This window comes from Oxyura jamaicensis, chromosome 5 (genome assembly GCF_011077185.1).
Source record: "Oxyura jamaicensis isolate SHBP4307 breed ruddy duck chromosome 5, BPBGC_Ojam_1.0, whole genome shotgun sequence".
NCBI lineage: Eukaryota > Metazoa > Chordata > Aves > Anseriformes > Anatidae > Oxyura > Oxyura jamaicensis.
The window spans coordinates 11,257,532-11,285,093 of record NC_048897.1 but is presented as its reverse complement, the minus strand read 5'-3'; the positions used below and the strand labels follow the sequence as shown (position 1 = coordinate 11,285,093).

The 27,562-nt window shown below is 36.9% G+C and overlaps 1 protein-coding gene across 2 annotated transcripts in view; it reads left to right on the top strand.

The window, feature by feature from the left end:
• Window positions 1-27,562, top strand: part of NUBPL (nucleotide binding protein like) — an 89,930-nt gene that overhangs the window by 45,739 nt on the left and 16,629 nt on the right. For both annotated transcript variants that reach the window (XM_035327740.1, XM_035327739.1), the window contains exons 7-9: window positions 6,696-6,789; window positions 20,363-20,448; window positions 26,368-26,488. In XM_035327740.1, coding sequence (XP_035183631.1) covers window positions 6,696-6,789; window positions 20,363-20,448; window positions 26,368-26,488 — 301 coding nt within the window. The remainder of the gene's footprint in view (window positions 1-6,695; window positions 6,790-20,362; window positions 20,449-26,367; window positions 26,489-27,562) is intronic.

The window sequence follows — 27,562 nt, the reverse complement described above, 5'->3', positions numbered from 1 at the left end:
GCATTTGCATCAGCCTGGTTGTTAATTGAATTAGATGATGTAATGCTAGCCCAGCTTATTCTGGTTTGTGTTGGTTTATATTACTTTATTTTTTTGTTCAACCTCATTGCTAAAAGGCATACAAATTGAAACTTGTCTTGTTCCATGTTTCTTTTCCAGACATTGCTGTTGAGAAGCTGAACTACAGGCAATTCTGTGTCATAGAACAGGAAGAAAAGATGGTATATTTCTGAAGAAATTTTTCTGCAAATCATGTAGTGCAGACTGTGGGTCAAGGACAGAGAGCAGCAGATGAATTATCAATCTCAAGACTGAGCTCATAATACAGTTAGTTTCTCAAAGTATCTCCTTTTAGGGAACAAGTGTTTCCCTGGAAAATAGTAGTCTCTGCTCTCAAAGGCTCTTTGGCAGCAACAACTTAAATCCAGTGGGAGATTTTTTCAGGTGTGATAGTGTTGATTCTGTCTCCATTAATTGTTCTGGGGATGCACAGAGCCACTCCTTTTCATTTGTCCGCAGTGATCAGCCCCAGACTCGTGAAGATGTGTCAAGCTAGTCCACATCTCTGTGCCCTCTCTCATGCCACTCAGGTTGACATGGCACTGGCAGGGTTTCCTCAAGTCGAGGAGGAGCCTGGTGTCAAGTGCCTATCCTCAGTCTCCTGGCGTGCCCTCTGCAGAATTGCCACTTCATACTTGTCTTTTGGGAGTTGCTTAGTTTTGTAGGTTATATAGGACAGAAACTTCAGGCTACTGCATCATAATTTTCATTTGCCTTCAGATTTCTATATTATTAAAAGCCATCGAGAGGAGGAGGCCAGTTTCTGTTTCAGCATTTAATTGAACAGGACTCTGATTTCCTTCCTAGGTACTTAAAGTTACTCTTAATCTGTATTGGGAAAGAATAGGACAATCTCCTTCACTTTATGGAAATCTTAGGAGTAAACTGTTCAGATGCTTCACCTCAGTTTTTCTGTATACTCTGGCAAAACAGGCTGCTCAGAAGTACCTTAGAGGGTATTTGAACTATTGCAGTGCATCTGGTGTTTGCAGTGCTAGGCTGTGAGTCTACAAGATTGGTTAAGCATCACAGGACAAGTCAAAGGGGCAATGTTCTTTGTTCAGAAAGTGTCAAGTTGTATTAAGCACTATGGAATATCCTGCTATGGAGTAAGCAGTTATTTCACTACTGGGGAGAGAGTTTCTGTAGGGGATAAGCGTCTTCTGTTCTATGCCTGGGAAATGTCTCCTTTCTTTAGTTTATCAAATATTTTTGAGAATAAATATTAATTAAAATATCATAAGTTTCATTATACTATTCCTTAAAAATCTACTTTCTTTTATCATGAAGCCAGTTCTTGTAATTTCCACCATCTATATACGTTTAATCAGCATCTTGAAGTAAATTTTCAAGGAATTAATTTTTAATGTTTGCTTCATCTTGTACTAACAGATTTTTATGCATGTGAACAGTTTTATGCAAATGCATGCTAAGTTTGCAACACAATGTCTTTCCTTTATTATGTTCAGCTGTTTGCCTGTCCTAAATCACACACACAGCCAACACAGTAGTTAGGAGGGGGGTCAGGCAGGAGTAGCCCTTAAGCTGTCTGTGACATAGCTCTTATATTTCTGATACTGGTGTTCAGAGCTTGGCTGGCTGCTGCCAAGTCTGCACCTGCAGTGCTGCTTGATTGAAACTCTGCATGTATTGCTCTTAGTGAGAAAAAATAAATAATATCTTCTGTTATTTACCAAACACCAGGATTACTTCAGAACCACAAGCAGCAATCTCTCTTCTGTGCTAATGTTCTGTCACTTCTACCTCGTGCACAGAGGATTCTCAGGCTTCATTCCTCAACAGAAATGCCATCTTTTTTTCTCCATGCTCTACTTCAGGTTTAATTTGCTATTTGGAGCCCTTACTTAAAATGCATATCTGGTATTTTGATTATGAATTGTCACATAAACAGAGTGATTGATTAAAGTAATTTACATAGAAGCATTCATGGTATTTCTGAGCAAGGGAAAATACACAGAAGCACATGGCACTTAATTACATTGCTTAACAATAAATGTCAAGTTAAATCTTTTTAAAAAAAGATGAATGCTATACTTAAGCGAAGCGCAATTATATTTCTGTGGTTTGAAATGTTTTACGCACTGTATATATTAGAGAGGCAAAGATATTAACACTTCTGTACATGCAGAGGTGCTGACAGATTACAGATGCTGCAAGGCAGGTTTTTGTAACTGCCGTCAGTTCAGTGCTTACAAAGGGAACTCCTCTAATGTGCTGTTAATCTGAGCTCATTTACTTGTATGCAGTGGCATTTGCATACAGGCACACTTCTTAGAACTGATGGAGAACATGAGGACTAGTGGTCCTGATCTGGTAAATTGTTGTGTATAAACAGGATTTGCATTCAAATGAGTGTTTTATATCACAGCCTGATTATACATTGCATTTTAATAATGTTGAAAGAATGGCAATAGTAGATTTCAGAAAGCTACTTCTCTGATTATATGTTCCAATTTTAAGTTAATTAAAAATGTCTCTTCCCCTTTTTTCCTCCTCTGCTGATATTTAGCAACACCTGATTTTTTTTCCCTCATTAAATAATGTGTACAGTTCTATAACAAATAGTTATACCTTCCAAATTATATTCAATGATGTGCTAAATAAAAGCCTGTTGTACTGGTTGTGTACTGCTGTGAGAGGATAATGAAGGAGCAACTGACCTCCACAGTGTTCATCATCCTCTAATTCTGTTCTATTTTGCAGCAAGTAAGAGTCTACAGAGTGAAATGTGGTGAGATGCAGAGCTCTCCAACCTGAGTCTGAGCAGGTCCATGTGGTTACGGGGCACTGTTCACTCCTGGGCAAAAGCACTAGCTCAGTTCTTTGTAACAGCTGTAGCGATGTCCTTGTGTCTTTGAGTCTCAGGGGTCTTAGATCTGTTCTTACCCTAGATTGGAAATAGAGAGGGAAAAAAAAGAACAAAATTATGAGGATTAAAAAAGTTATTTTTAGTGAGGAGCAGTTGTCCCATCCAGTTTGCCATCTGACTTCCAACAATTGTGCTGGCACAACTCAGAGGTGTGTGGAAAATAATTCTCATACATATTTAACACTTACACACCTAGATGTCTTCCTTGCTGCATTTTTGAACCGATGTGAGAAGAGCCTGTCTTTCTGCTACTATGCACGGCAGAAAAACATCCTTTCCGCTACGGCTGTGTTGGTGTACCTTCTACGTTTTACAATGGGACTTTATTTATTTGATGAAGTCTAAGATTTTCAATCCATGAATTTGAAGAAAATACATAAAATAAGGTGGTTTCAGTGCCATAATTTAAGTGTTATAATTTAATTGCGCTACGTGTTAACAGAGTATTTTTTCTGTTGCCTAGCAATGAGATGTTCCATGGGGTTCACCATGTGCTTAAGATTCCCTGATTAACTTCTGTTTTCAGAGTTTTGTAACTTTAACACAAATCATTACTCATAGGACAATCCAGAATATTCTTGTTTGTTAGGGGGTCACTTACTTAAGGAAGCTTGAGGCAGAAAGCTCTGGTACCTTCAGATTTCTGTACTCCTCTTTCATACTTGGTAAATTTTGGAAGTAACTTACCAAGCAGCAGTTGTTTTATGCATTTTTCTACTGGTAAGCTTTTCATGAAAGTGTTCTTTTACTTGAAAGGCTCCACATGGAGACATTTTTACCAAGGCAGCATCTCTTACCAAGGGCAGTAACTGCTGCATGCTGCCCTGCAGCTCTACGTGCCTTGAACAGGAGTTTGACCACTGACCTTGGAGTTATTCTCCGTGAGTGTCTGAGCAGTAGTGGCATGGGCCTGGGTGTTTTGGTTGGGGAACTGTGATGTGTGCCAGGTAGAAGCTTCACGTGGAGCTTGTGGAAGGAGGCTAGTGATTGAAGAACCTGAAATCTGGAAAAGTGAAAAAGAAATGCCACAGCATGGTCCCAGAAGGATACCTCGTTCCACAAGAAGAGCTCATATATGGTCAGGACCAGCAACTACATACAAAACTAGAAAGCTGAAACTAGAAAGCTTTTAGCTATGGGAAAAAGAGTATGTATATTTTTGGTTCCAGTCACCCCAGTAAGAATGGGTTTTAGATTATTTTGCAGTACCTCTGTGAGGTGGTGATGGTTCTTCAAGTTAAGCTCATGCAGTAAAGGCCTGGAAACTACTCAGTATCCCAAGTTTTCAACAACCATGACTGGTTTGTGCAGACTAAGTAGCTGGAAACTCAGTCAGAATGATAGAAGTGGCATACTGCTCATCGATAAATCTTAGGATTGCGCCTTGCTGCAAGGCAGAGGGAAAAAAACGAGTTGATTTCTACTTTGTGTAGAAGCATTTAAGGAAGGAGAACGTGGTTACTGGACTTGTAAATTTGGATTCAACAAAAGGTGTCAGGATCATACTTTATAAAGACACTGGGGAAAAGAAATGCATTTTGTTATCCTTTTTATAAAGTAAAATCCACTGTACCTTAGTGTTCCAAAATGGTTGTGATTGTTATGAAAAATTTGTTCCTGCATATTTAGACTTCCACGTATGTAGGTGTCTTTAGTTACAAATCTTTAAGGAATTTGTCTTTACTCCTGTTGTAAACTATTGCTACTTTTTAGCATCTTTATCATTTATCTTTCAAATTGTCACCTTTATAATGGTTAATTTTTAATTAAGAAATTTAATACAGAAATTTAAATTTCACACCTTTAAGTGAGCAGAGTTAACTTGCACCAGAAAAGGAGGCATCTGCAAGCATTGGCACTTCTCTTGTTTTGTAATTAGGCAAGATTAGTTATGAAAAATGTAGTAATTTTTAAGGATAAACTGGCTTCTCTATTCCATGCTTAAGTTTCAGTATGTACATTTTTGCAAATAAGTGAGATTTTCCTCTGGGGTTATATAGTCTCAATATGATTATGAATGCTAATTATTTAAGAAATGTGTTTGGCATATGGTGTTTCATTGACAAAATATTGATATTATAAAATAGAGATTGATAATGTAAAAAAAGTGTATTTTTTGCTATGGTTAACATAAGTAGCGTTTTCTGTCTAGCTAGACTGCCTTAGGTACCATTCAGTGCTCCTGCAGCTCTTGTACAGGAAAGGCGGAAAGGGAGGTGTGCCTGAGATCAGTTCAGAATTTAGATGTCTTAAGTTAAAATTTGTAAATAACCTTCCCCATCCTCTCTTTCCTGTAACTGCTCTGAAATCTTCCATTTTCATCAGTCTGCCCTGAACCATTGCTTTTCTCCCTGGAGTGCTACATTGGTTAGTGGTCTGGATTTAACATCGCTCATGCTTCCCCAGCACATCGTCATCTGTACAAGGACTGAATGAAAATGAATGAACGTTCCCTTGACAAAGTCTAATGCTCCAGAACAGTAACTGGGGACAAGCGAAAAAAAAGTTGATTGTTTTTGCTGTTCCAGTGACACTGAGGGAAGGAGTAAGATAAAAGAGAAGGTGAAATCTCATTCTTGCTTGGCATTTTCCTTTTGAGAGCGGCTCAAAGACTACATCCGTAGTCTGAATCAGAAACATAGAATCGCATTGTCTGTGTGGGGAGATATTTTTGCATTGTCACTATTTTTAATGGTTGTGATTTCTAAAGCTCCTGTCCTGCAGAGGCAGAAGACCTCATGTTATTATTGCTGCCTAGAAAAAGTACACTGGTGTACACCTGCACCATGTCAGAGTCAAATCAAGGGTCTCCCAAAAATTAGTGGGAAATGTTTAGGCAAATCATAGCTTGACTGTCCGTTACATGGAGTAGTCCTATTTTCTTTCCCTGTGATACGAAAGCTGCACCACTCGACAGCCTCCAGCAGAGAAGCTCATGGAGAGCCTGAGTTACAGTACACGGTGCTCCAGGAAGAGTACTTTATCTCACCTGGAAGTCTGTGCCTGGCCAAGAACAAATAATTACAGAATTTCCAGATTTGAGCCTAGTATCTTTAATGGTCGCTCTCATTTGATGCCTAGCAACTGGTAAACTTGTTTTATTCCATGATGTCTTATATACACTGTAGGTCTGCATAATTATGCCCAGTGATTTTCATTTAACAAACCTGTTTTTTTCCAACAGCTATTTTTCCTGATAAAAAGTCAGTACAAGTAGTTCTCCATGCATGAATAACTTGGCAACAACAAACCAGAAAAGGATTACTAAAGAGGTTATATATAGGTTTCAAAGAATCGATAAGGATCAAGCAAAATTGGTCTAAAATTGATGGAAACAGTTCCTAAGCAGTATTTGTTACACCACAAGCAGCATTTTACTTGAGTTTTATGTAACACCTGCTTCTAAACTGTGATTAAGCAACTGTGAAGTAAAAGGCTTAAGTTGTTGATAATTTCCTTTTTTGGGGGGGAATGAGAAGGGAGGTGAAGAGTTCTGTAAGGATTATGTTCAGAAAGGCATGTACATAGTTTTGAGTGATCAGGAAGGATTGAATGTTTTCTAAGAAATGTTTTGATCCTCTACTGTTAGACTGGCTAAAAGGGTCTCTGAGTATCATTCTTTCAAGATGTCCTTGGTTTACCTGTTCTACGTACTGTGTTGTTATTTCAGTCCTTGTTTCCTGTGAAGTGCCTTAAGTAAAAACACTTCAGATGTCCAAAATATGTTTTTATTGTTTTCTTCTAGGTTGACTGGGGTCGGCTGGACTATTTAGTAATAGATATGCCACCTGGGACTGGAGATGTACAGCTGTCAGTCTCACAGAATATTCCAGTTGCAGGTATGTGTATTCTCTGACTGTTTCTGAGATTTGAAGTTAGTTTGGTGGCATTAGAAAAGCCTTTTTTTTAACAACGCCAGACAAAAATTCTTGTAATTGTCTTTCAAGACAATTCTTTTCTTTTGTCTGCACACTGAGTAACTACTCTGTCAGTAGTGTAGTGGTGAAAAATGCTATCAGTAATTTTTTACTTGTCTGCATTAAGATTGCATTGCTTTCTTTTAAGAGAAGTTTCAAAAATACCAAGAAGTCAAGTGTATCAGTATTCTGGAAAGAAAGGCAGCTATGCCAAAAACTCTTAAGGCTAATAGTAGAAAATACTTTCTTTTGCTCTACCTACTACATATTAATGCTAATACAATAAAATAGTTGGTCTTCATGGTTGCTTTCTAATGATAAGCTGACAATGCTGTTAATGCACAGCATTTATCCGGTTAAATAATGCAGTGCTGTACTGCACTAACGTGTTCTTTTTTCTCTTGTGTTGTGAATTTGACTTTTTAAAGGGATTTAAACGTTGACAAATCAGTCTTGAGGTATGTAGGTTGCCCTCTAATCCCATTGGTTTAAGCAGGAGTTAGAAATACTGCTTCTGAAAGGATGCTCAGGATCTCGTGAGATCTAATAGATTGTAATGGTTTTACCTGTCTTACATACTTCAACAGAAGCAATTGTCAACAGTGTAATGAACATTAGGAACTTAGTGGTAAAGAGACAAAGCAATCCTTATGGTTTCAGCACTAACTCAAGAATTGCTGCAGATCTTTATCAGGAGGGTACTGCAGCACTGGAACTTCTTATCCAAAGAGTTTGTGGGATCTCCATCCTTGGAAAGTCCCTGGATTCCACTAGAGGAAGCCGTGTCTAGCCCTCCCTAGCGCTGCCAGTAGACCAGAAACCTTTTCCAAACAGATTTATTAAATAATCAATGAGGCTGTTTGCTCCACTGCTTTGTGATATCAGATAACTGTGTTAATACAAAAAGAACACCTTTTGAGCACCTTTCACTGCTCTCATTTTTTTCCGGAGTGCAGACTGGCTCACATGTGCAGGCAGCTCACATGGCTCTCTCCGGTACTCTGTTGTCTGTTAGTGTTAGCTACACACACAGGTAGAAAGATTGGTGGGCAGTGCAGGAGTGCCCATGAGTAAATGCACTAGAGCTAACAGATTTTGGGACGTAGGCCCTGGTTTCCCACCAAATCATCACTGCTTTTACAGCATAGTGAACGCTACAGGAATGAAGTGAGTCATTTTAAAATCAGGCAGCACCTAGTATCTTTACCTTGTAAGGGGCAATCTTACATGATAAAGGCAAGTACCCATATATCTACAAGACAAAATGTCTGAAAAAGTTAAATTTAGGGTTCAAGCTGTGCAGTAGCATCTCATAAACTTCTATGATGTCATGTGTAGAAAAACATAAATCTTCTGACATATAAAGCCCAAATGTTAGGGCACATGCTAATTCATTAGCAATGCTGTTGACTCAGAATTGTTAATAACTACAGAGGGTTCATTCTGCTGGCTGTGATTGTGCTGAGTAGTGGAAGGTTTAAAAAAAAAAAGGGGGGGGGGGGGGGGCACAGATTTAATGATTTTTTTCCCGTAAGAAGTACGAGTCTTTTAATGCCTTTGTTTACCTGTGACCTCAAACATATAATAAAAAGAAAACCATGATTCATACCCATTTTCTTAAAGAATCATGGAATATCCCAATTTGTAAGGGACCCACAAGGATCATAGAGTCCAACTCCTGGCACTGGTATTAAGTGTAGGTAGTGTGCGTGAGTAGGAGAGCAGGAGGATCTTTCATTACCAGGTTTCAAAGCAATGAGGAATAGAGAGACAGTGGTATGGAATTTTTTGGTACAGTAGAATTTCACATTAAATCTTACACATAAAGGTAGAAAAATCATGGAATTGAAGAGGTATGTATGTATTACGTGTTCCTTTAAAGTACGGTGGGTGTTGATAGTTGCTGTTCACTACAATACACCTAAATTTCCGTTATATATGACTGTCAGAAATACGTGGCTTTCATATTTGAGGCAAGTCAAAGTAGACAAGACATTGATTTAAAGGAAATAAAACCACCAACATTCAATACAGATTCTCTTCATATGCCCTAATAGGGGATAAATTCCTTTCCCATGTCTCTTCTTAGACTCTTGACTATGGCTTTTTTTTTTTGTATAAGCATGGGCTTTTACAGCTTCCTAGCTGAAGACAGTATTTCGAATTGAATTCTGAAATTACTTCTTCAATACTACAGTTGCACAGTTCAGTTTATTACTTCATCAATCCTAACTTCATAAAATTACGAATGATACCATCGCTTTACATTTACCTTCCATATGAGTTGGTGTAGTAGAGGATGTTAGTTAAGGTCAAAACTCACTGTAAAAACAAATGTTTTGTGCTTTTGAAGAAGATAAATGTAACAGACAAAGAGTGTTTAAGATTTATAATTCGCTGTGTTCTTCCTGACTCAACAAATTTCAGCAACTTATAGGGAATTTCCTCTGCTGTCTATTGTATTTTTCGTTCTCATTGGAAGGGCTTGTTTCTGTGTATTACAACTTCAACTGTGCTTTCTTCTTTCACTCTTGTTAATTGGTTGCTGTCTATTCAACCGTCCTTAGCCTTGTTTAGTGTACCTTTATTTTCTTCAGCCTTGTTGCTTTCAAGGGTACAGAAACCAGTGTCACAAATATCAATGATGGTGTCCTTGGAACAACCTATACAATTCTGCTTTTTTTTTTTTTTAATGGGCTCCATTGTCATTTGCAATTCATGTTTCTAAGCTGTGTGGTGTCTTTATTTATTCATTTAGTACAGAAAGTAGTTGATGTTCTGCCATTCTGCTTCTGCTCCATTTTTCTTGTTCTTTAGTTTTTCCTTTGAGGATGCCTTGGAGGATGCCTTGGATGGTCATGGTATTAGTAGCATAGTATCTTTCTTTCCTCAGAGACAGCATGTATATATCCCAGTTAAGTGCATTTGGAAGTGCATTATCTAGTTTGCATGAAAGTTGTACTTTGATTTGCATGCATGCGTATGTGATATACGGTATTTGCATTATGTCTTCATTATTTATCTGTGGCTTCCTAGGGATAGATAGTGTAGAAAAGTTTTATTTTGTCTGTAAATAAATTTACAGAATCTGCATTCATATTTTTGCCAATCACCCAAAAAAATTTTCTGTGAGTCTGGGAAAGAGCACTGGCAAATGTGTTTTGTTTGGGGAGGGTTGCTCAAATGTGACATGAAAAACTGTAGCATTGCAACATCTGACAATGAGAGGGACTGTTAGGATGTGTGAAAGGGTATTGTTTTTTAGAGTAATTTCTTCTCCTGCATCACAGCTACCGTAATTTCCTTGAGTCATGGAAAGATAAGAGCAATATGCAATGGATAAGAGCAACACAACAAAATCTGTCATTTAATTCTGATCGTTAAGCAGAATATCAGCCTCACACAACTTGATCTAAAGTGGCAGTTTTGTGTATGTACTTCTCGTTCTTTAACAGATGATGACCAAGGTTACTACCATGACTGTTTTTTTACTATTATTTTACTATTATTATGAATGCATAGCTACACTTACTACGAGATGTCTTACTTAACATATTATTCATTAATCACCTGTAACTTTTCTCATGTTTGCAGTCATTCCTCAACAAACTAGCAGATGAGAAATTATATGACAGCTTGGAAACAGGATATATATTTTTCTTCCACCACTGCTCCTTTCTTTAGATACCAGTCTACTTTCCAAGTACAAATCCTGGGTCAGTCAGGAGAAAAAGGCTTTGTTTACGGTCTGTTGCTACTTACTTGTTCTTTAGTTCTACTAGTTCTACTTTTTTACTTCTATTTTGTCATCTTTTGCATCCAAGATAGCCAGAAGCAGGCTTTATCATGTCTTCAGCATGCATGAAAAAGTTTGAATCTTCCTTACCCATTTTTCAGCATTTAAAACGTAGGGGTGTTCAGATGACATTGTGATGTTTAGTATCAAAATGTCTTATATTTTATATAAGCTAATGATATCATGAATAAACAGGTCTGTGATTCCTTTGCAATACCTATTTGCTAAATTGAGAAATCTAAGCGTGTACATTCTTTTGTTCAGATAAAGGAGCCATAAATCCAGTGAATAAATAATGAATCCAGTGGATAGGAGCTGGAGAATGAGCCTCCCTAGACGTTAGGAGAGGGGCTCTTCATTCTTTCTCATTAGAAAGTTGATTCTGACATCGAGGTCCAAAAGCTGTCTGGATAGCAGAATCTGCATGGGTGGGAGAAAGCGCCTGCCTCTTGGAGAGAGTGTCCTGGCACCCTGTTAGCACAAGCACTTCGTCTTAGAGAAGCTAAATTGTGGAGAGTGTTAACTATGTTAGGCTGCCTGTCACCCTTTCTTTATTAACATTAAAGTGAAGTTAGCATTAGTAAAATGCGACAGCTTGACAACTCTAGAGGCTGACACTCTGTCCCAGTTGACAGAACTGGCTTCAGGTTAATAATGAAATTGTCATTTCATTTTCTAAACTTTGTCATATCACTCTTTTCTCTGGACATCAAGATGCCATGATGGTGAAAACCATTAGAAGTACACACCTGTCCAGTGGGAAGTGGACTGAGACAAATAATTACACGTCTTACTGAATAGTCTCTTAATAATTACAATAATGAGATTTGGACTGAACTGCATAAATAGATGTAAATGTAAAAGGTTTTCTTTTTTATTTCAGTGCACTTACATTTCCCATCTTTGTGAAGTAAGTTTTGTTTTTTGCCTTCCCCCCCCGCTTTTTCCCCACACACAAAGCATGTTGTTATAATAAGCTTATAATAGTAAGCTTTAAAAAGGCTGTTACTGAAAATCAGGAAAGACCATTAGTCGAGATGAGCGAAGTGAAAACAATATATATGCTATTTTATGTGTTTTGTCAAGTTCCATAAAAGCAGAAGCGTTGTCTTTGCTAGCCATACCGGGAATTACATTCATCACCTTTTAGATTTAAAGCCAACACAGTGCACAGATCCTACTTTCTTTTTGTTGCCTTATTCCACAAATTAACTAATTTTTCCTAATGGCCGTATCTTTCAGCAATATGTGGATCTTAATTGTCTCCTGAATGTCTTTTGCAGATAACGGCTGAAATATTTACCAAAGGAGTTTCTGTTACTTCAAATACAGATTTTCAAATAATTGTAATTAATAATTTTTTTTGACAGCACTGTTTTGATAGATAGGTTTAAATGAAAACAAAAAGCTTATTTCTGTCTTTACTGATTAAGCTTTAAAAGTCATAGCAGTATTTTCTCTATTCAGATGTGTAAAATGGAGGAGGAAAGAGTAGAAGGATACTACCAACTTGAGGCAAGTTGGCATTTTTAAATTCTGAAACATTTTATTGAACGCTGCATACTGAACTGGTAAGCCAGACGTTATTTATTCAATTACATGTCAGTGCCACACAGATGAGAGATTTCACGTTGTAGACAACTGTATACGATAGCAGTGTGTGTGCCGCTGTGGTAGCTTAACACTGATGTCCAAGTAAACTCCATCACACCACGCTCTTACTTACCCTCCTCAAAGGAAGGAGGAGAAAATACAATGAAAAGGGGCTCAAGGGTTGAGATAAGGACAAGGAGATCACTAATCAGTTGCCATCATGGGCAAAACAGGCTCAGCATAGGGAGATAAATTTAATTTGTTGCCTAACAGTAGTAGCTAGGGCAGTGAGAAACTAAAAGGAAACAAAGCACCCACCAGCAACCCTCTTCTGTGTCTTCCTCCCGAGTGGTGCCAGGGAAAGGGGAATGGGGGCTGCGGTCAGTCCATGATGCTTTGTCTCCACCGCTCCTTCAGTCACTGTCTTCCCATGCTCCATTGTGGGGTCCCTCCCACACGAGGCTATCCTTCACGGACTGTTCCTCTGTGGGCTTCCCGCAGGCAACAAACAGCTCCTAAAGAACTGCTCCCACACGGCTCCGTACCACGGGGTCCATCCCCCAGGAGCAAACTGCTCCAGCACGGGTCCCCCACGGGCGGCAGCTCCCCCCAGACCCCTGCTCCTGCGTGGGCTCCTCTCCACGGGCTGCAGCTCCGGCCCGGGGCCTGCTCCTGCGGGGGCTCTCCATGGGCCGCAGCCGCCTCCAGGCCACATCCACCTGCTCCACCGGGGGCTCCTCCATGGGCTGCAGCGTGGAGATCTGCTCCACCGTGGAACTGCTTAGCTGAACGGCATCCTGCTTTACATTTAGTAATGTACAAAACCAGCAAGTTCAGTTAACAAGCAATGAAAATGAAAAGAAAAAGAATTTAACATAATTTTAAAAAGAAAACAATTTTTTGTTTTCTTTTTTAAATTTTTCATGGTGTTGGTACGGAAAAGGACTGTGATTTATGAAATAAAGGTGTTTTCTTAAGTTAACTGAAATCGCAAAGTGAGTAGGTATGGCACCCTTCTTTTGTCTTTTCTGAAGAGTAATGATTAAAAAAAAAAAAAAAAAAAAAAAAAACGTAACCAATGCAACCATATGAGTTGCATGTAGCATATGCTTTGATTGTAAATATATCTGTATTCTGTCATTGCGCTTTGTCTAAGTGTCTGTTTGCCCCTGGTTGAATATCTCTTACTTGGATGCAAATCACAGTTGCGAGGCATCTGATATTTCCTTTTAGTTTAACAATGATTTACAATATTTTTCTCTGTTTCTGAGCTAGCTTTTTTTTTATGGAGGTTGTTCATTGCTAGTATCTACAGTAAATTTTTGAAAATATTTTATGGAAGTCATCTGAGTTTTTTTTTTTTTTTTTTTAAAGATAAATTTTACTTGATCTATTTTTGAAATGCAAATATTTTTAACATCAGATTTTTATGCTTTTTTCAGATACCCGTGGAGATTTATTCTTTCTTTCATGCTATATTCTGGTATTTTAAATAACTGCATGAAAGGAAAAGCAAATAGGTTTAGGGCAGATTAACAACAACAAACACTTAGTCATAACAGTAGGAATTTTTTAAATTGTCATTTGCATTTGTCCAGCTATAATTTGTATGTTTAAATAGTGTTTTTTCCTTTGTTAGATAAGCTGTAGTTGACAAATGCAAATCATCATCAGGGTTATCTTAGCTTTGGATGGTCTTAGTAGTTAATTATGAAGTGCCTAACCCAGTAGACTGGAGACCAAAATTCAGTACAAGTTACATGTTAATGGCTCAAACTGTTTCAATATTAATTTAAATTTAACTCTGGGCTCATGGGGATTTAACACAGATTTCCTGTCCAAGCTGAAGTGAGAGCATGTTCAGTGCAAGGTCTTTAAATTTTATAATTCTTATAAAAATAGTTTCTAGGTATTGAAGAAAAAAGCTGTGATGTACACAGGCTTTGAAAACTGAGGTTCTCAGAGGTCTGGCAATAATGGCTGAGTGTATGTTAAGCAGCACATTTGCTGCAATTGCTTCTTTATTTCCAGACCATTCTGAATAGGAAGAATAAACAAGTGTAGAGTTCAGCTGACGATTACAAAGGATAAGAAAAGTCCGTGTGAATGATGGTACCGCATTCATCCTCACCTCTGGGGAAAAAAGTTAAAAACAAGTTTGTGGACATGATTGAAGTATTTTGTGTTGTGTGGTTTTGTTGTTTTGTTTTTTGGAATAGGAGCACTCTTCACCCTAGATTTCTTTTGATTGGAACTTCTCAGAAATTGAGAAACTTTTTTTAAAAATCATATTAATTTGTCAGAAGAGAATATTTGGACATTGCTCTTGCCTACTATAATGCACACTGTAATTTGGATATAATTGGCAAAGGGCCTTGAAGGCAGGAGGTGCAATGGAGTAAAGCAGAAAAATGCTAATTCAGACAGCCAAAGAAAAGCGCAATGTGGCAATGTGTCTGTGAGGGAGTAATTTCGTGTTTTAAGGATGTACTTTGTAAGTAATGCTAGTTTGCAGATGCTGCTACAAATATTTTCAGTGATCTAACACTTTACTAAGTAAATGTTACGTATTGAATGACCTATGTGTTGCTTACCACGACCAAAATCAAGCATTTTAACAGTGAGAAGCATCTTCTTGATGGCTTTCTCCATGTGATCTAGTGCAAAAAGGATGTAACAATACTTACTGGACAGTTAGGTGAGGGCAGTTGAACTGCAGGATGACAGCTTTGTCCAGCTACCGATGTTCCTTTGCTCAGTTTTCACTGATGAAGTTTCTGTCAATAAGAGCATGGGATTCTCCTCATGCTTGATGTAAAATTCATGTCCTCTTTTGCGTGGGCAGGGTGGTAGTACCTCAGTGTCCAATTACTGGCTAGTTTATGGGCAGAAGAGGATGTGTGGCTGTTGGGAACACAGACCATCTGAGCAGCTGTACAGACTCCTCCAGGAAGGTAAGAAGCAGGCTGGAGGTGGGACACAGACAGGATCCAGACGTTAGGACAATTCTGAGCTAGTTTGGCAAGTTTTTAACGTTAATGGCAAGTTTTTAATGTTAATTCAACTTTAAGCATCACCAACTGAAATTCTGTAATTCTAGCAAAGATGAACAATAGCTCATTCTGCATCTTCAAGTGCAAACTATCCTGTAATTGCAAGTGTATTTTATCTATGAAATAACAAGAAATTTCACAGAACCTGAGCGGGTCTCTGAAGATCCACAGCAGAGATGATTCCGGTTCATTAGGCTATTTATAACTTGAAAGTCTTGCCCGGAAGTTTGAAATTGATGCAGTGGAAGAGGTAGCAAAAACTACAAAAAAAAGTGGTGATGTCGTCAGATCAGGGCATTGGTGACTGTGTTGAGGTCTAAATGTGGTTCCCTGCAAGTGTTCAATGCCTGTCTATCAGCAAGCACAATTACTAGAAAAATGCAGTATGTCTTTATGTCTTTTTCCTCCTGAACTCTATTTGTCAGTCTTTCTGGTCTGTTACTTTTCACTCCACAGGTTTTTGGGTGGCATTATTTACTAGGTTAGTAAGAATCAGGGTCATATAATCCAGTCATTAATCTAATATTGGCAGGGGCAGGTTGCATTCTTAGTCATCTCTCTGGATGAGATGCACGTAGCTCGGTTATGAAGTCTGCCTTTGTAGATATCAGAGGGGAAAAAAGGATTATATTAAAGAGTGAATCTTTTCATCCTAAGGTAGATCTTGTAAACTTAGTTTATCAGCTGTTTTTTAGATTTGCCTGTTTTTCTTCACTGGCTTGAAAGAGAGCCTAAGTGATTTGCTTAGGTACAAATTAACTGTATCTAAGGCTTGGGGAGATTGCACCTTGTGCCTTGTAACCCTACGTGTCTAATGCAGACCTCAGCGATACAGTGAATACAGGTGATGTTTTCTGTACGCAGAAATTAAAGGCTTTTGCAGCATTTCTCATTTCCTAAGCACCAGTCCACCAGTAGGGTGAGTAACAGTGCGCCATGCAAGCACACCTTTCTTTCACTGGGGATTAAGCACTTGCAGTTTTAAGAAGAAGGGCAAACATCAGGCCACTGTTAGTTCTGTCTCTATTTTGCATGTTAAGTATTAAAAATATAGTTAGCATAGTTTCTATTAATGCAAAGTGCCTCAGCTCTTTGACTGAAATACAGCGAAGTTACAAAAATAAATGAAATGCATGAAAAAGAAAATATGCCAGTTAAACCTAAATGTGCTTGTTAGATGCATATGTTCAAGGCATAGAAATTATTCTTCTGCACACAACTGCAAAGATAGAATTTGTACTACATTTTAATGTGCGATATGATAACATTTTAGTTTCTGCAACTTCTCTGTTCAATTTGTCAGCCTTAGTTTGCATCATTTAGACAGGCTTATATAAACATTGCACGTATTGCTTCAAGAGGCATGCTGCGTGCAGTCGTATTTCATTACTTTATTGATCAAAATAACTCTTTACTGTTTGATATTCCTATTAACCAAGTAAAGCCAGAACAGCAAAGAAGGTGTGTGCTGTGTTCTTTCTTGCTCATCATTTGAATCACTTTCTGAATTAAGTATGCAAACTTATTCAGCGAAGGGGAACACCGAGGCAAGTCTCATTTGCCATATTCTGTTGCTAGTGGAGGAAATAATGCTGCTAACAATTTGAATTCTTGAACTTCAGGTTGGGTTTGCTGGGCTAGCAGTTGTACCAAAGAGACAGAAAATGCACTTAATTTAAAGGATGTTGTTATAAGTCAGTACAAGCTGACTGAATAAATTCAGTCTGAAAATCAAAAATAGGTTTCTGACTGTAAAGATTCTGGATCTTCTCCATAATAAACTTTGCAATCTGCAATTACTCTTCATGAGCTTTGGACAGGTTTCCTATGGAAGGTAGATATCGGCATTAGGAGTGGACCGGAGCCAATGACCTTTGAAGTCCCTTCCAGTACTGTGGTTTTGTGCCAGAGTTTCAGTTTGTTTGCAAGGAAATAATCACTCACCAAACAGGTATTTCATAAATAGGTCAAAAGGCTCATCAGATTCTGCAAGTCAGTAAATCCCTGGTAGCTGTTTGTAATATTTACTTTTTGAACTTATTTTAATGTTTCTAGCTTATTTCAAGGATTTAATTTTCACTGAACTATATATGAATGGAATTTAAGGTGGGAGCTCCTGAAGAACTGAAGTGTACTGCTTTTCTTTTCCAAATTAGCATGTTGAGAATTGAATCAGATTTACTTCTAATTAAAAAGTAAATTAAATCAATAATTGAATATGAAACTTAGCTTCATTCTGATGTAAGTTGGTGGGTAATACTTCCTTGAGACCACCTTTAATTTACATTTTACTTCAAGAAATGTAAATGAGGAGATGTCCTGTATCTGCTATGTTGATGTGAAGTAAATCACTTAGTGAAGATATTGTTAAGCAGTTTGGGCCTCAGGGAAGTGCTTTAGAACCAGAAAACAAATCCTAATGAAATTACGGTAATTTTAAATAGCCTTCTTTAAACTGCTTATGAAAGTGTCAGATGCTTAACTAACATGACTAGTCTGATTAGTACATACTGTGCTCTGCTTTCTTAGCCACTGTGCATACAGTCGAAGTTTTTTTATTGCTGCTGTTACAGTTACCTCTGTGGTTATCAGAGGCAGCACCTGTGAGCTCGCTTCTTTTTCAAAGCAGCACTGTCCTCAGTGTCAGTAGAAGGAGATGATTTCAAATTCCAGTATTCTCACAAACAGGAGCAACAAAAGTAACCTCAAAAAATTTACTAGAGGGAAATAACGTAGTTGTTTTGTTGTTCTATAATCCAGTTCAGAGCAAAAATTAAAATAGAGAGAGACCTATTACACCCTCAGCACCAGGTTCTTGGTTATGTTGCCTTTCATTCTGTGGGAAAAGCCATCCAAGTTATCCACAAGCTTAGTTTTAACTCATGTATGACAGAAGTTGGAATTTTTGTACAGGGAGTTTGCATTCAAGGCAGCCTAAACTGTGCAAAATACCATTGAATCTTTTTCATCTTTTGAGATTTTCCCTTTGGGTAAGGTTCTCTAGCAACAGGTTATTAGTGTAAAAAAAAAACAACCAACAAAAAACCTTTCCCAAATAAGCTGTTTGTGGTTATATTGGATGTTCTCATTGTGCCTAGTTTGATTCATTTAAAAAAGCTTATGATGGACCAGAAAATGGTCAGATAAGTTTTGCTGACTGCACGTTAACTTCTGCATGAAGATTTACAAAATGTTAACTGAGCCAATCTCTTTTTTTTGAAAAAAAAAACCAAAACAAAACATAAAAACCTGTCACGTGAAACAACTGCTGTGTATGTGTGTACACATAAGACACAAATTCTAGTTTGCTAGTTTTGTTTGAAGAGACAGCTATAATAAGCACTTTTTCTAAGTATTGAAAGATGTTTATTGAGCCTAAATTTGTAGACTGCTGTTAGGGTAGGGTGCATGCATTTTGCAGAATTAACCCTATATTTCAGCGTTGTCTGTGAAGCATAACCCCACGCTTTGTTGAAATGACTGGCTAAGGTGTTGTGGATGTAACTGAAAGGGTTCCATGTTATTCTTTGCTGTGTCATTGGAAGCAGGTCAACTTGGGAAAATTGGCAAATTATTTGGATGCCAGAGTTTTGGAGAACAATAGGGAAATAGCATTTGCTCTAGTACATTACATATGCTGTTCAGTTTTTGGGCTTGTGTCTAATATTATGTAAGGCAGAGATTGGCAGCTTTTCAGGAGTGAGGTGCCAGATTGTATTTTTCTTTTGCAAATTAGAGGTTAAGCACACTGGTGGAAAACATTCACATGTGCTGTCAGGCAATGTTTGGAAACGGCTGACTGTCACACAGATGAGATGCCACCATGCAGCACATGGCTCGCACGGGGCTGTGGTGAGGGGCAGGGCTGCCTGTCCAAGTGCTCCGAACTGGAAGACCTCATAGGGACACCAAGGCTCCCAGTATGCAGTCCCAGGTGGTGACTAGGAGAATCTACATGTCTTCCTTTGACGGGTGCACCAAAGGCTGGCAACTGCAGGCCCATGCATCTGAAATTATGTTGTAATTGCTTTCAGTGTGAAGCAGGGCACAAATTTCTCCTGTGAGGTTAGCATGATATGACTTTGCAGAGGTATTTTTATAACATACTTAGGAGACTGGCTGATCGCTCTAAAACCAGAACTAATCAATTGCTCACTAATGCGATGTTTTATATCCCATTTTTTAAAAATAGGGATGGGCATGAGCAGATTCTTGATGCAAGTGTTAAGAAAACAGTATTTGAAACCCCTGAGCATATGCAAAAAGATGCAGACACAGCTCTTTGTGAAGTGATAGGGAATATTTTAATGACTGTATTGGTTTTGCAGGCTGTGTTACTCATGAAACGATGGGACAGTAATGTGTAGGCTTCCTCAGGCTTTTACCTCTAACAAAGGGCTATAGCTGTTCTGAGTGGTTAATAACTCTTAGGAGCCCTGATGATCAGGAAACTTGAGGTCATGCCTGATTGGTGAGCATTAGTGCGCTATTTTTCCCCAAACATAGGGCAAGTGTGCATGTGTGGGTCTATTGTAGAATCATTCATACAGCCACGGTCCTGTTAGACTCACTGGTGCTGTGCCTAGTATAACAGGTTTCAAGTTTGTGCCTGCTAGTCGTGGTATCCAAAATCTTAGGAGGCTCAGAAAGAAACAATCTGACGGCAGATAGCTGCCTCTTGTTTTTAGTGCAAGGCTTAAGGTTAAATCAAAAGCTTTCAGGTGGCATGGAACAGTTACTGTGTATGTATTTCCAGAACATCACCATTGCAAACTGTGAGCATGTGGACCATGTTATTGTCTCTTTGTGGTCATATGGCAACTAGAGCCATTTTTTCATTTAGAAAATATAAATGTTTTCTACGTAGATATTTTCATTTTATGTTTTTCTAAGTTACTTTTTATCATTGCATTATATTTCAGTTGTTTTTGTCACTTTACTGCATAATAAAGAAACTGTGTAATTTTCTTTCTTAGAAAGTATTAGCCAAAATATTTAGTGGTTATGAATCATAATACAAACTTTAATGATATTTCATGTTTTCTTTTCTCAGGAGCTGTGATCATCTCCACTCCACAAGATGTGGCTTTATTGGATGCACGCAAGGGAGCTGAAATGTTTAGAAAAGTCCGCGTACCTGTAAGCATCTAAATGAAAAATACAGATTTTTTTCCAAAATGTGGAAAAATTCCATATACTGTAATAGGTGAACAATCTATTTACAAATCATTTGAATCTCATAAATTCTTGTTTGGGGAAAAAAAACTAAATAAATTAGAATCTACCTTATATCTGTATCAGAAGTTTGCTTTAACAGAATGGAAAGAATAATTTTCTCAGAATGAGGTGGTAATAGCATTTAATTTCTTTTAAAATAGTTTTTTTTAATTGCCTGGAATAGATCAGACAGCTAACCAGATAAAGAGATGATGTATAAAGCAATCTGTGTTTTCCAAATATATTGTCGTACTATATCCTCAATATATGTTCTCTTCTGCTCTGTGTTAGAGCTCAAATTTGAAATTTCATGAGATGTGAAAAAAACACACATTAATTTTAAGAAGAAAATTTAAGATTTTGGGGAGATAGATGCATACCTAATTGTCACTTTGCCTTTTGAAAGGCTCTGTGACTGTTACACCAGCAAGTCCATCTTTGTTGCTTTGTTTCTCATTAGGCTTAGAGTTCATGTGGTAGCTTGCTTGTTTGGGAAATGCAATGTTTAAAACTATCCCCAGTATTCATGTGGATTGAAATGGAGGGAAAATGAGGAAATATTGAAAAGGTAACAAGTTTGACTTCATTTTTGGTTGTTTTAATATTCTGGAAGTTTTTATTGACAGTAGTGTTTTTTCACTGAACTGGTCAGAATTAATATTTTAGATTTAAATTAAAGAACTGCATAAGATGATGTAAAATAATGTAAGAAGCATATATTTTTGTTTATTATTCTTACATTGATTTTAAAAAATAGGCTACTAATTAAATGGATTTTTTAGGTAAAAATTTGATTAAATTGCTGTAAGGTCTTGACAGTGTTGCAAGTTGCTAAGTAACTGAATGTTATACTCTAGAGTATCTTCATGAAGAGACTTATTTTTCATTTGAAATGTGCATTTAATGAGAAAATACAAACTGAAATGCTTCCTTATTTTAAATAGCAAAGAAAAAAAGCCATTTAGTGTACTTAATTTAAAAAAAATGTATATTTTTTTGCTTATCTGTGTGAAGGACACTCCTACTCTCTCTTAAGAAAGGGAAATTTCTTGAGTGGCTATCACATTTTTAATTTTTTAAAAATGCAACAGAAATCCTGAAGAGACTGCTTTCCCATTTTTGTTTTAATTTACAGGATATATTATCAAGAGAAATAAATTGATAAATTCCTTATTATTAACTATTCATTAAGTTTCTTTGCACCAAGCAGCATTTATTGTTTGCTACTAAAAGAAATACATACATACATATATGCATATATATGACAGAAGAAAAGCATATGAATGCTTTGTTTTGATTTTGTTTGGATTTCCTAAAATCATGCAAAATTATTTTATTTGTATAAAATTGTATTCAATTTAGTACTTCAGTGAATTTTCCTTTTTGTAAGAAATTATCCAGATTTCTTTCTAAGTCAGTTTTCTTCAGTGTTCTTTGAAGAGAATGGCTTCCACAAAATCATGCGTTCTATGATGGACTTGGCTGCTGTTAATTTGACTGGTGGTAGATGGGATTTTAAGTATCTGTTTAGATTCGATGGAGTTTTCAGATCTGTCTTACTCAAATGATAAGCCACAGCAAAGCAGTTGTGCCAGATGCTGAATTTGAATGCTCTGGAGCCAATCATCTGTTGTTATGTGGTGCTTCACTTTTTTTCTCACCTTGTATGTGCATCAGTATAGATGTCTCATCTACTTCGGTATTAAAGCAGATCCTGCTTATGTATTCCATTTAGTTTTAAGTCTAAAATAATAATTTCAAACCCAGGGTTTACATCAAAGAGGTGAAATATGTGGGACCATATTAAAATTGTGTATCCTAATTATGTAATTGAAAAAATCTGATCTTTAAAATGTTTTTTTTTTTTTAAAAAAAAAACAATTGCAGAGAGTCTACTTTCCAAAGAAGCTGAGAGTCTATAGGCTGCTAAGCTCTGAGTCATTGAGTGTGCTTGCTTATATTCCATAAACGGGAGTCTCCCTTGTGCACATAGGCATCTGTACACCACCTTCCCGTCACTGCCACAGTCATTAGTTACCAGAGCCTCACATGACATCCAGATTGTATTACCACAATAAAGTCACAATTGTTAGTGTTGTTTGTCCCTTACTGAATTAAAATTAAATGACAGAAGGTTTTAATTTAAATCTGTCATTGAGAGTCAGTGTGGGAGCCAGGATTACAATGCAGGTCTTACTTTAAGTCTTAGGACATAGTCATTAGAAGAAGAATCCCATCTCTTGCACGGTGCACCAAGCAAGACAGGACATAGCAAAGTGATACTGGCTTCTGTCACCATGAGCTCTCAAGACTCTCTTCCATTATTTGAGTTTGGCTGTCATTTTCATGGATCCTAGAGGCTTTCTCTGGGCTGTTGACAGAAAAAAAGAAAAACCCACATGAATAACTTGGAGCATTTAGGAAAAAATCTCCTGTTTTCACATACTGAAATTGCATTAATTTGGATAGGGTTTATGATAAAAGTATATCCCTGAAAGCAAATGAGAAGGCTTTAATTAAATCTGCAACTTTCTGGTAGCTTCCTTGAGTTGGAAGGATACATTGTGGGTTTCCCAGGTTTCAGAGAAACTGTATAAACACAGCTATGTATTTCCTTCTAAGATGTATTAAAATTGTTTAATTAGATATGTACTTGTTGGTATTTTTGTAGCTTCAGGGACCTAGCCAAGATTATAACTTCATACAGGGAGCTGCAGTTAGAACCAAAAATTGCTTATCAGAAGAGAAAAGCTAGGAAGACAGAAATATGAATGTGCATGTTTACTGGAAGCAGTAAAATATCAAGTGACATAGTTACATAGGAAGTCTATGGAAAACTGAAATTGAAATCCTCTCCACTTTTAGCTCAAGTCAGACTGGAGTCAGACCTCACCGCCAGCCGTTCTTAAAAGTACAGGGAATGGCTTAGATGGGTTTCTCAGGAATTCTTTCCTTGTGTAGAGAGGGCAGCGTATGCGGATTTGGGCACGATTCGTAGTGTAACCAAAAGGTTAGTTGAGCATAAGGAATACGTAAGCATTCAGAAACAGTGCGTGTGCAGGTAATTGATAATGAAAAGTAAGTTGCCTCTTATTTCTTGATGGATGGCTTTTCACCATTCAAAAAAACAATTTGACCAAACTAAGTTCAGCTCAGTGTTATTATAACTGTCTTGTACTCTGGCACCATAGGCTAGCTCCTGTACTGCGGAGCATCTAGTCATAGTTTTCATGTTGTTACTGAGCCAAGTTTACAGGGAAATTTTCAGGAAGAGGAGCTCTCTGTGGAGTAGAATCAGACTCGTACGTACCTATGGGATAGTTTGTGCAAACAGTCAGAGCTGCTTTGAAGCTTTTCCAGATCTATTATTTGAGCAGGGAAATGAGTTATTATTCACCTTATTAGTAAGACCAATTACTTTGTCTGTAGATTTAAAAGCTCTGAAAACAATAGTGAAATCTCTTCTTTCTCTAAAGGCCTGCAGAAATATACTGGTTAAAAATAGACTTCAGCACTGAAGGTGTGTGTGTTTGGACAGATTGTATACCCAACTGGGTATTTATAATTGGCAACTAATATTCCAAAAATCTCTTCCTATGCCAGAAGAACAATTTATACATCAGTAATCACTGTACATGCACTGCTCACTGGTTGGATGACAGATAGGAATAAAGCTGAGAAAGTAAAAGTGACTATGTAATGCTGAAATGTCATTTGCTTTTAGAGAGATTTGTTGAAATGGAAACAAAAAAGGACACGGAATAAGACCTCTAAAACTGATTTAGTATTGGGAATACAGCTGTATCTCAGTATTTGCATTAACTGTGGAAGAAAGACTTCTTTAGTTATTAGGTTATCTCAAAGAACTAACAAAACAGCTGTAATATTTCTAAGCTATTTGCAAAACAATAGTAGACTACATAGCTTTGATTATGAATTCGCTGTATCGTAAATGTTGTACAACTACATTGAGGAGAACAAAATGTTCAAAACCCAAGACATCTGGATGTGGATGAATTCATTTAGAGCATAAATGTTAAGATCGTTTTTTCTGTTGTTCTGCAGATAATGGCTTCCCTGTATCATAGTTAAAATACTGTTTCTCTTTCATCAAGTAATTTTCCCTCCAGTGTTCTCCAGTTTGTCAACACAGTGAAAATTCCGTGACCTTAATTTAAGGAGAGCAGGATGAATGCCTGCTTAGAGGTCATCAGTAAGAAGATCGTGGCTGTACGCCCTTGTTACACTTCTGTGCCATGTACTCACACTTAGTACTCCCTAAGTCTATTAGTTTAAGAACTGGATGAAAAAAAAAATATATATCTGTGGCGATGTACCAGCAAATAGAAATTTGTTCCTCTTGCTTCTCTATCAGTCTCTGGGAGACAGTGGGAAATGAGGAAACTGTATTGTTAAATTAAATTAAAAGTAGATAATCTCTCCTTTTTTTAAGTGTGTATGTATGTGTGTGTATATATATATATATACACACTGTTCCTTAAAATGTTTCTTGCTTTAAACCCTTTGAAAGCTTTACATAAATAAAGGAAAACATAGAAAGTGGTATGAAACACGTAACAGTGCTATAGAGATTAAAAAAAAAAAAAAAGCTATTGCCTTTTGATCAGTTTTAACATTGATATATGGAAACTTTTAAGGTATTGTAAATAACATGCCTTTACTTGCAGTGCTACCTCCATATTCTTTTAGTTAAGTCTTTATTTTTACTTCTGGTGGCAAAAGTTGTAAGGTCACTGTTAATAATTGATTAACATAAGACTTGTTGCTTACATTGAACCAACATCCTTTCAGATAAGCTTCATTATCACCTAACTTTGCCAGCTTCTTCAGGCACAGTACTAGAATGCTCAGGGCAACTTTAAAAAGCACAGAGGTATACAGCAGCTTTTCTCTACTTTAAAATGTATAGTCATATTTCTACAATTCAGCTATAATGTAAGTGACATACTTAAGTAGCATAAAGATGAAAGAGATGAAATTTTGTAATGTGGAACCTCTTAAAGCAAATCTTCTGTTGATTAGCAAACGGGTAGAAGTTTTTCAAGTGTTTTTGTGCTGTTGTCATCACTTCCGAGAAATTCTGCTCTACCTCAGTGAATAGTCTTGTTTACTGGGTGAATAAAATAAGATAAATTTTATCATTAGTATTATTGTACGTTGTGAAAGAAGATATTTTGGGGTCTGATTTGGCAAATTTTCAGGACATATTTTACAAGGGAACTGTTGAACATCTAGCACCAGCAGAAAGATACCTAATCTGTGTGTATTAGATTTAATATGTGTGTATTAGATTTTTATCCTGTAGTTTCGCAACTTTCTTTCACATATTTTTTTTCTGTTGTTTGACCTTTAAAATGTTTCCTCCTCTACAGAAAAATAGCAAAACTGGTTATTTTTGTAAACACTTCCCTAAAGGATAATTTACAAAAAGAATCTTAAAAGCATGTCTGATTGTCATTTCTTGTAATGGTATGTTTTTATTTTGGTTCTTGAAATTGCAAATTACAAAGCTATAAAATAGTACATGAAAACTCTTCCATTATTCAGAGTTCAGGAAATATACTACATCTCCTTGTTTGGGAGGGGGATCTGTTAGATCTGTTCAAGGGGTACTTCTTTTGACAAAGAAGCTAGTTAATATTTGAGAGGTATAATTACAGAAAAATTTAAATAATGTACAAATGATAGCGAAACTGAGACAGTAAGAGCTGATAATGATTTGTTGATTCTGTGTTGATCATCTCTTATCTGTTGTCAATGATGAGTAACAACTGATGCTTGAATCCCAGGTTTCAACATTACTTGTTTTTAATTCAACAGGTTTTAGGACTAGTACAAAATATGAGTGTTTTCCAGTGTCCCAAATGTAAACATGAGACACACATTTTTGGAGCTGATGGTGTAAGAGATCTAGCAAAAACCCTTGGATTGGATGTTCTAGGTAAGGATGTAGAAACGGCTTTTTAATGGCATGAACTGAAGTACAGAACCGCGCAATTCTAAATGACTTTATATTTGGATGGTGTGGAATAGAATTTAAAGTTTAAGTAGATGAATGTCCCTGTTGTTTCATGCTCTGATTCTTATTGGGATCATTCTTGTTAATGGGATGTGGACTAGGTATGCAAATTCTTGGATTGTATCTTAAATATCTTCTGAATTACAAACAATACAGAACATGGACTATTTTGGCAATGATGTGCTATATTACCTGAAATTCATTATGTTGTAATATACTACGTCATCCTGTAAAATTTAGACCTTAGAACTCTGTCCGATAATGCCAATAGAAGTTTCCTTCTTTATTTAATTTAAATGAATTGTATGTGTGAAATAAATAAATTAATTGAAATTCAGTTTATTGGAACAGTTCTTTCTATGTTCATATGAAGATACCTTGCATGGAAGCAAACAGACTAATGATTATATTTAAGTGTTGAGATTAAAAGAATGTGCTGAATTGCAAAATGTTGTTTCAAAAGAAAATTTATCTTTTAAACAGAAATGGACCATGATTAAATCAGCTGGTATGCATATAAGCTAAAATATACATCGATCAAAATGTACGTTGCTGCATGTGCTTTCAGTTAAAAAAAATAATAAAAAAAAAACACAGCGTAATTAAGTTGGTAAATGGGATAATTGCATGTGTTAATGATGTGTTTCCATGTATTACTGTAATTATCTCAATGATTTTCCATAACTAATTCATTAAAAGAACCAGGAAGCTCACTTAGATCAACACAAAAACATCAAGGTGTGACAAAAACTTAAGATAACAAAGCAACACATAATTAAAAGACATGCATTTGGGCTATCTTTTAGTCTTATGAATATATAATGAGTTGCAATCAGAGCCCAAGGGGACTTCTACAGCCTTGGGTTATGTGGATGGATGCAAATGTTCTGCAAGAAGTTGAGTCAAACATGCATTTAGATACACAGGCACAGATGATGTGCTGTGTTGTTGGTCTCGTAAATGTTTTTTCTTTCATTCCCTAACAGAGCAGAACCT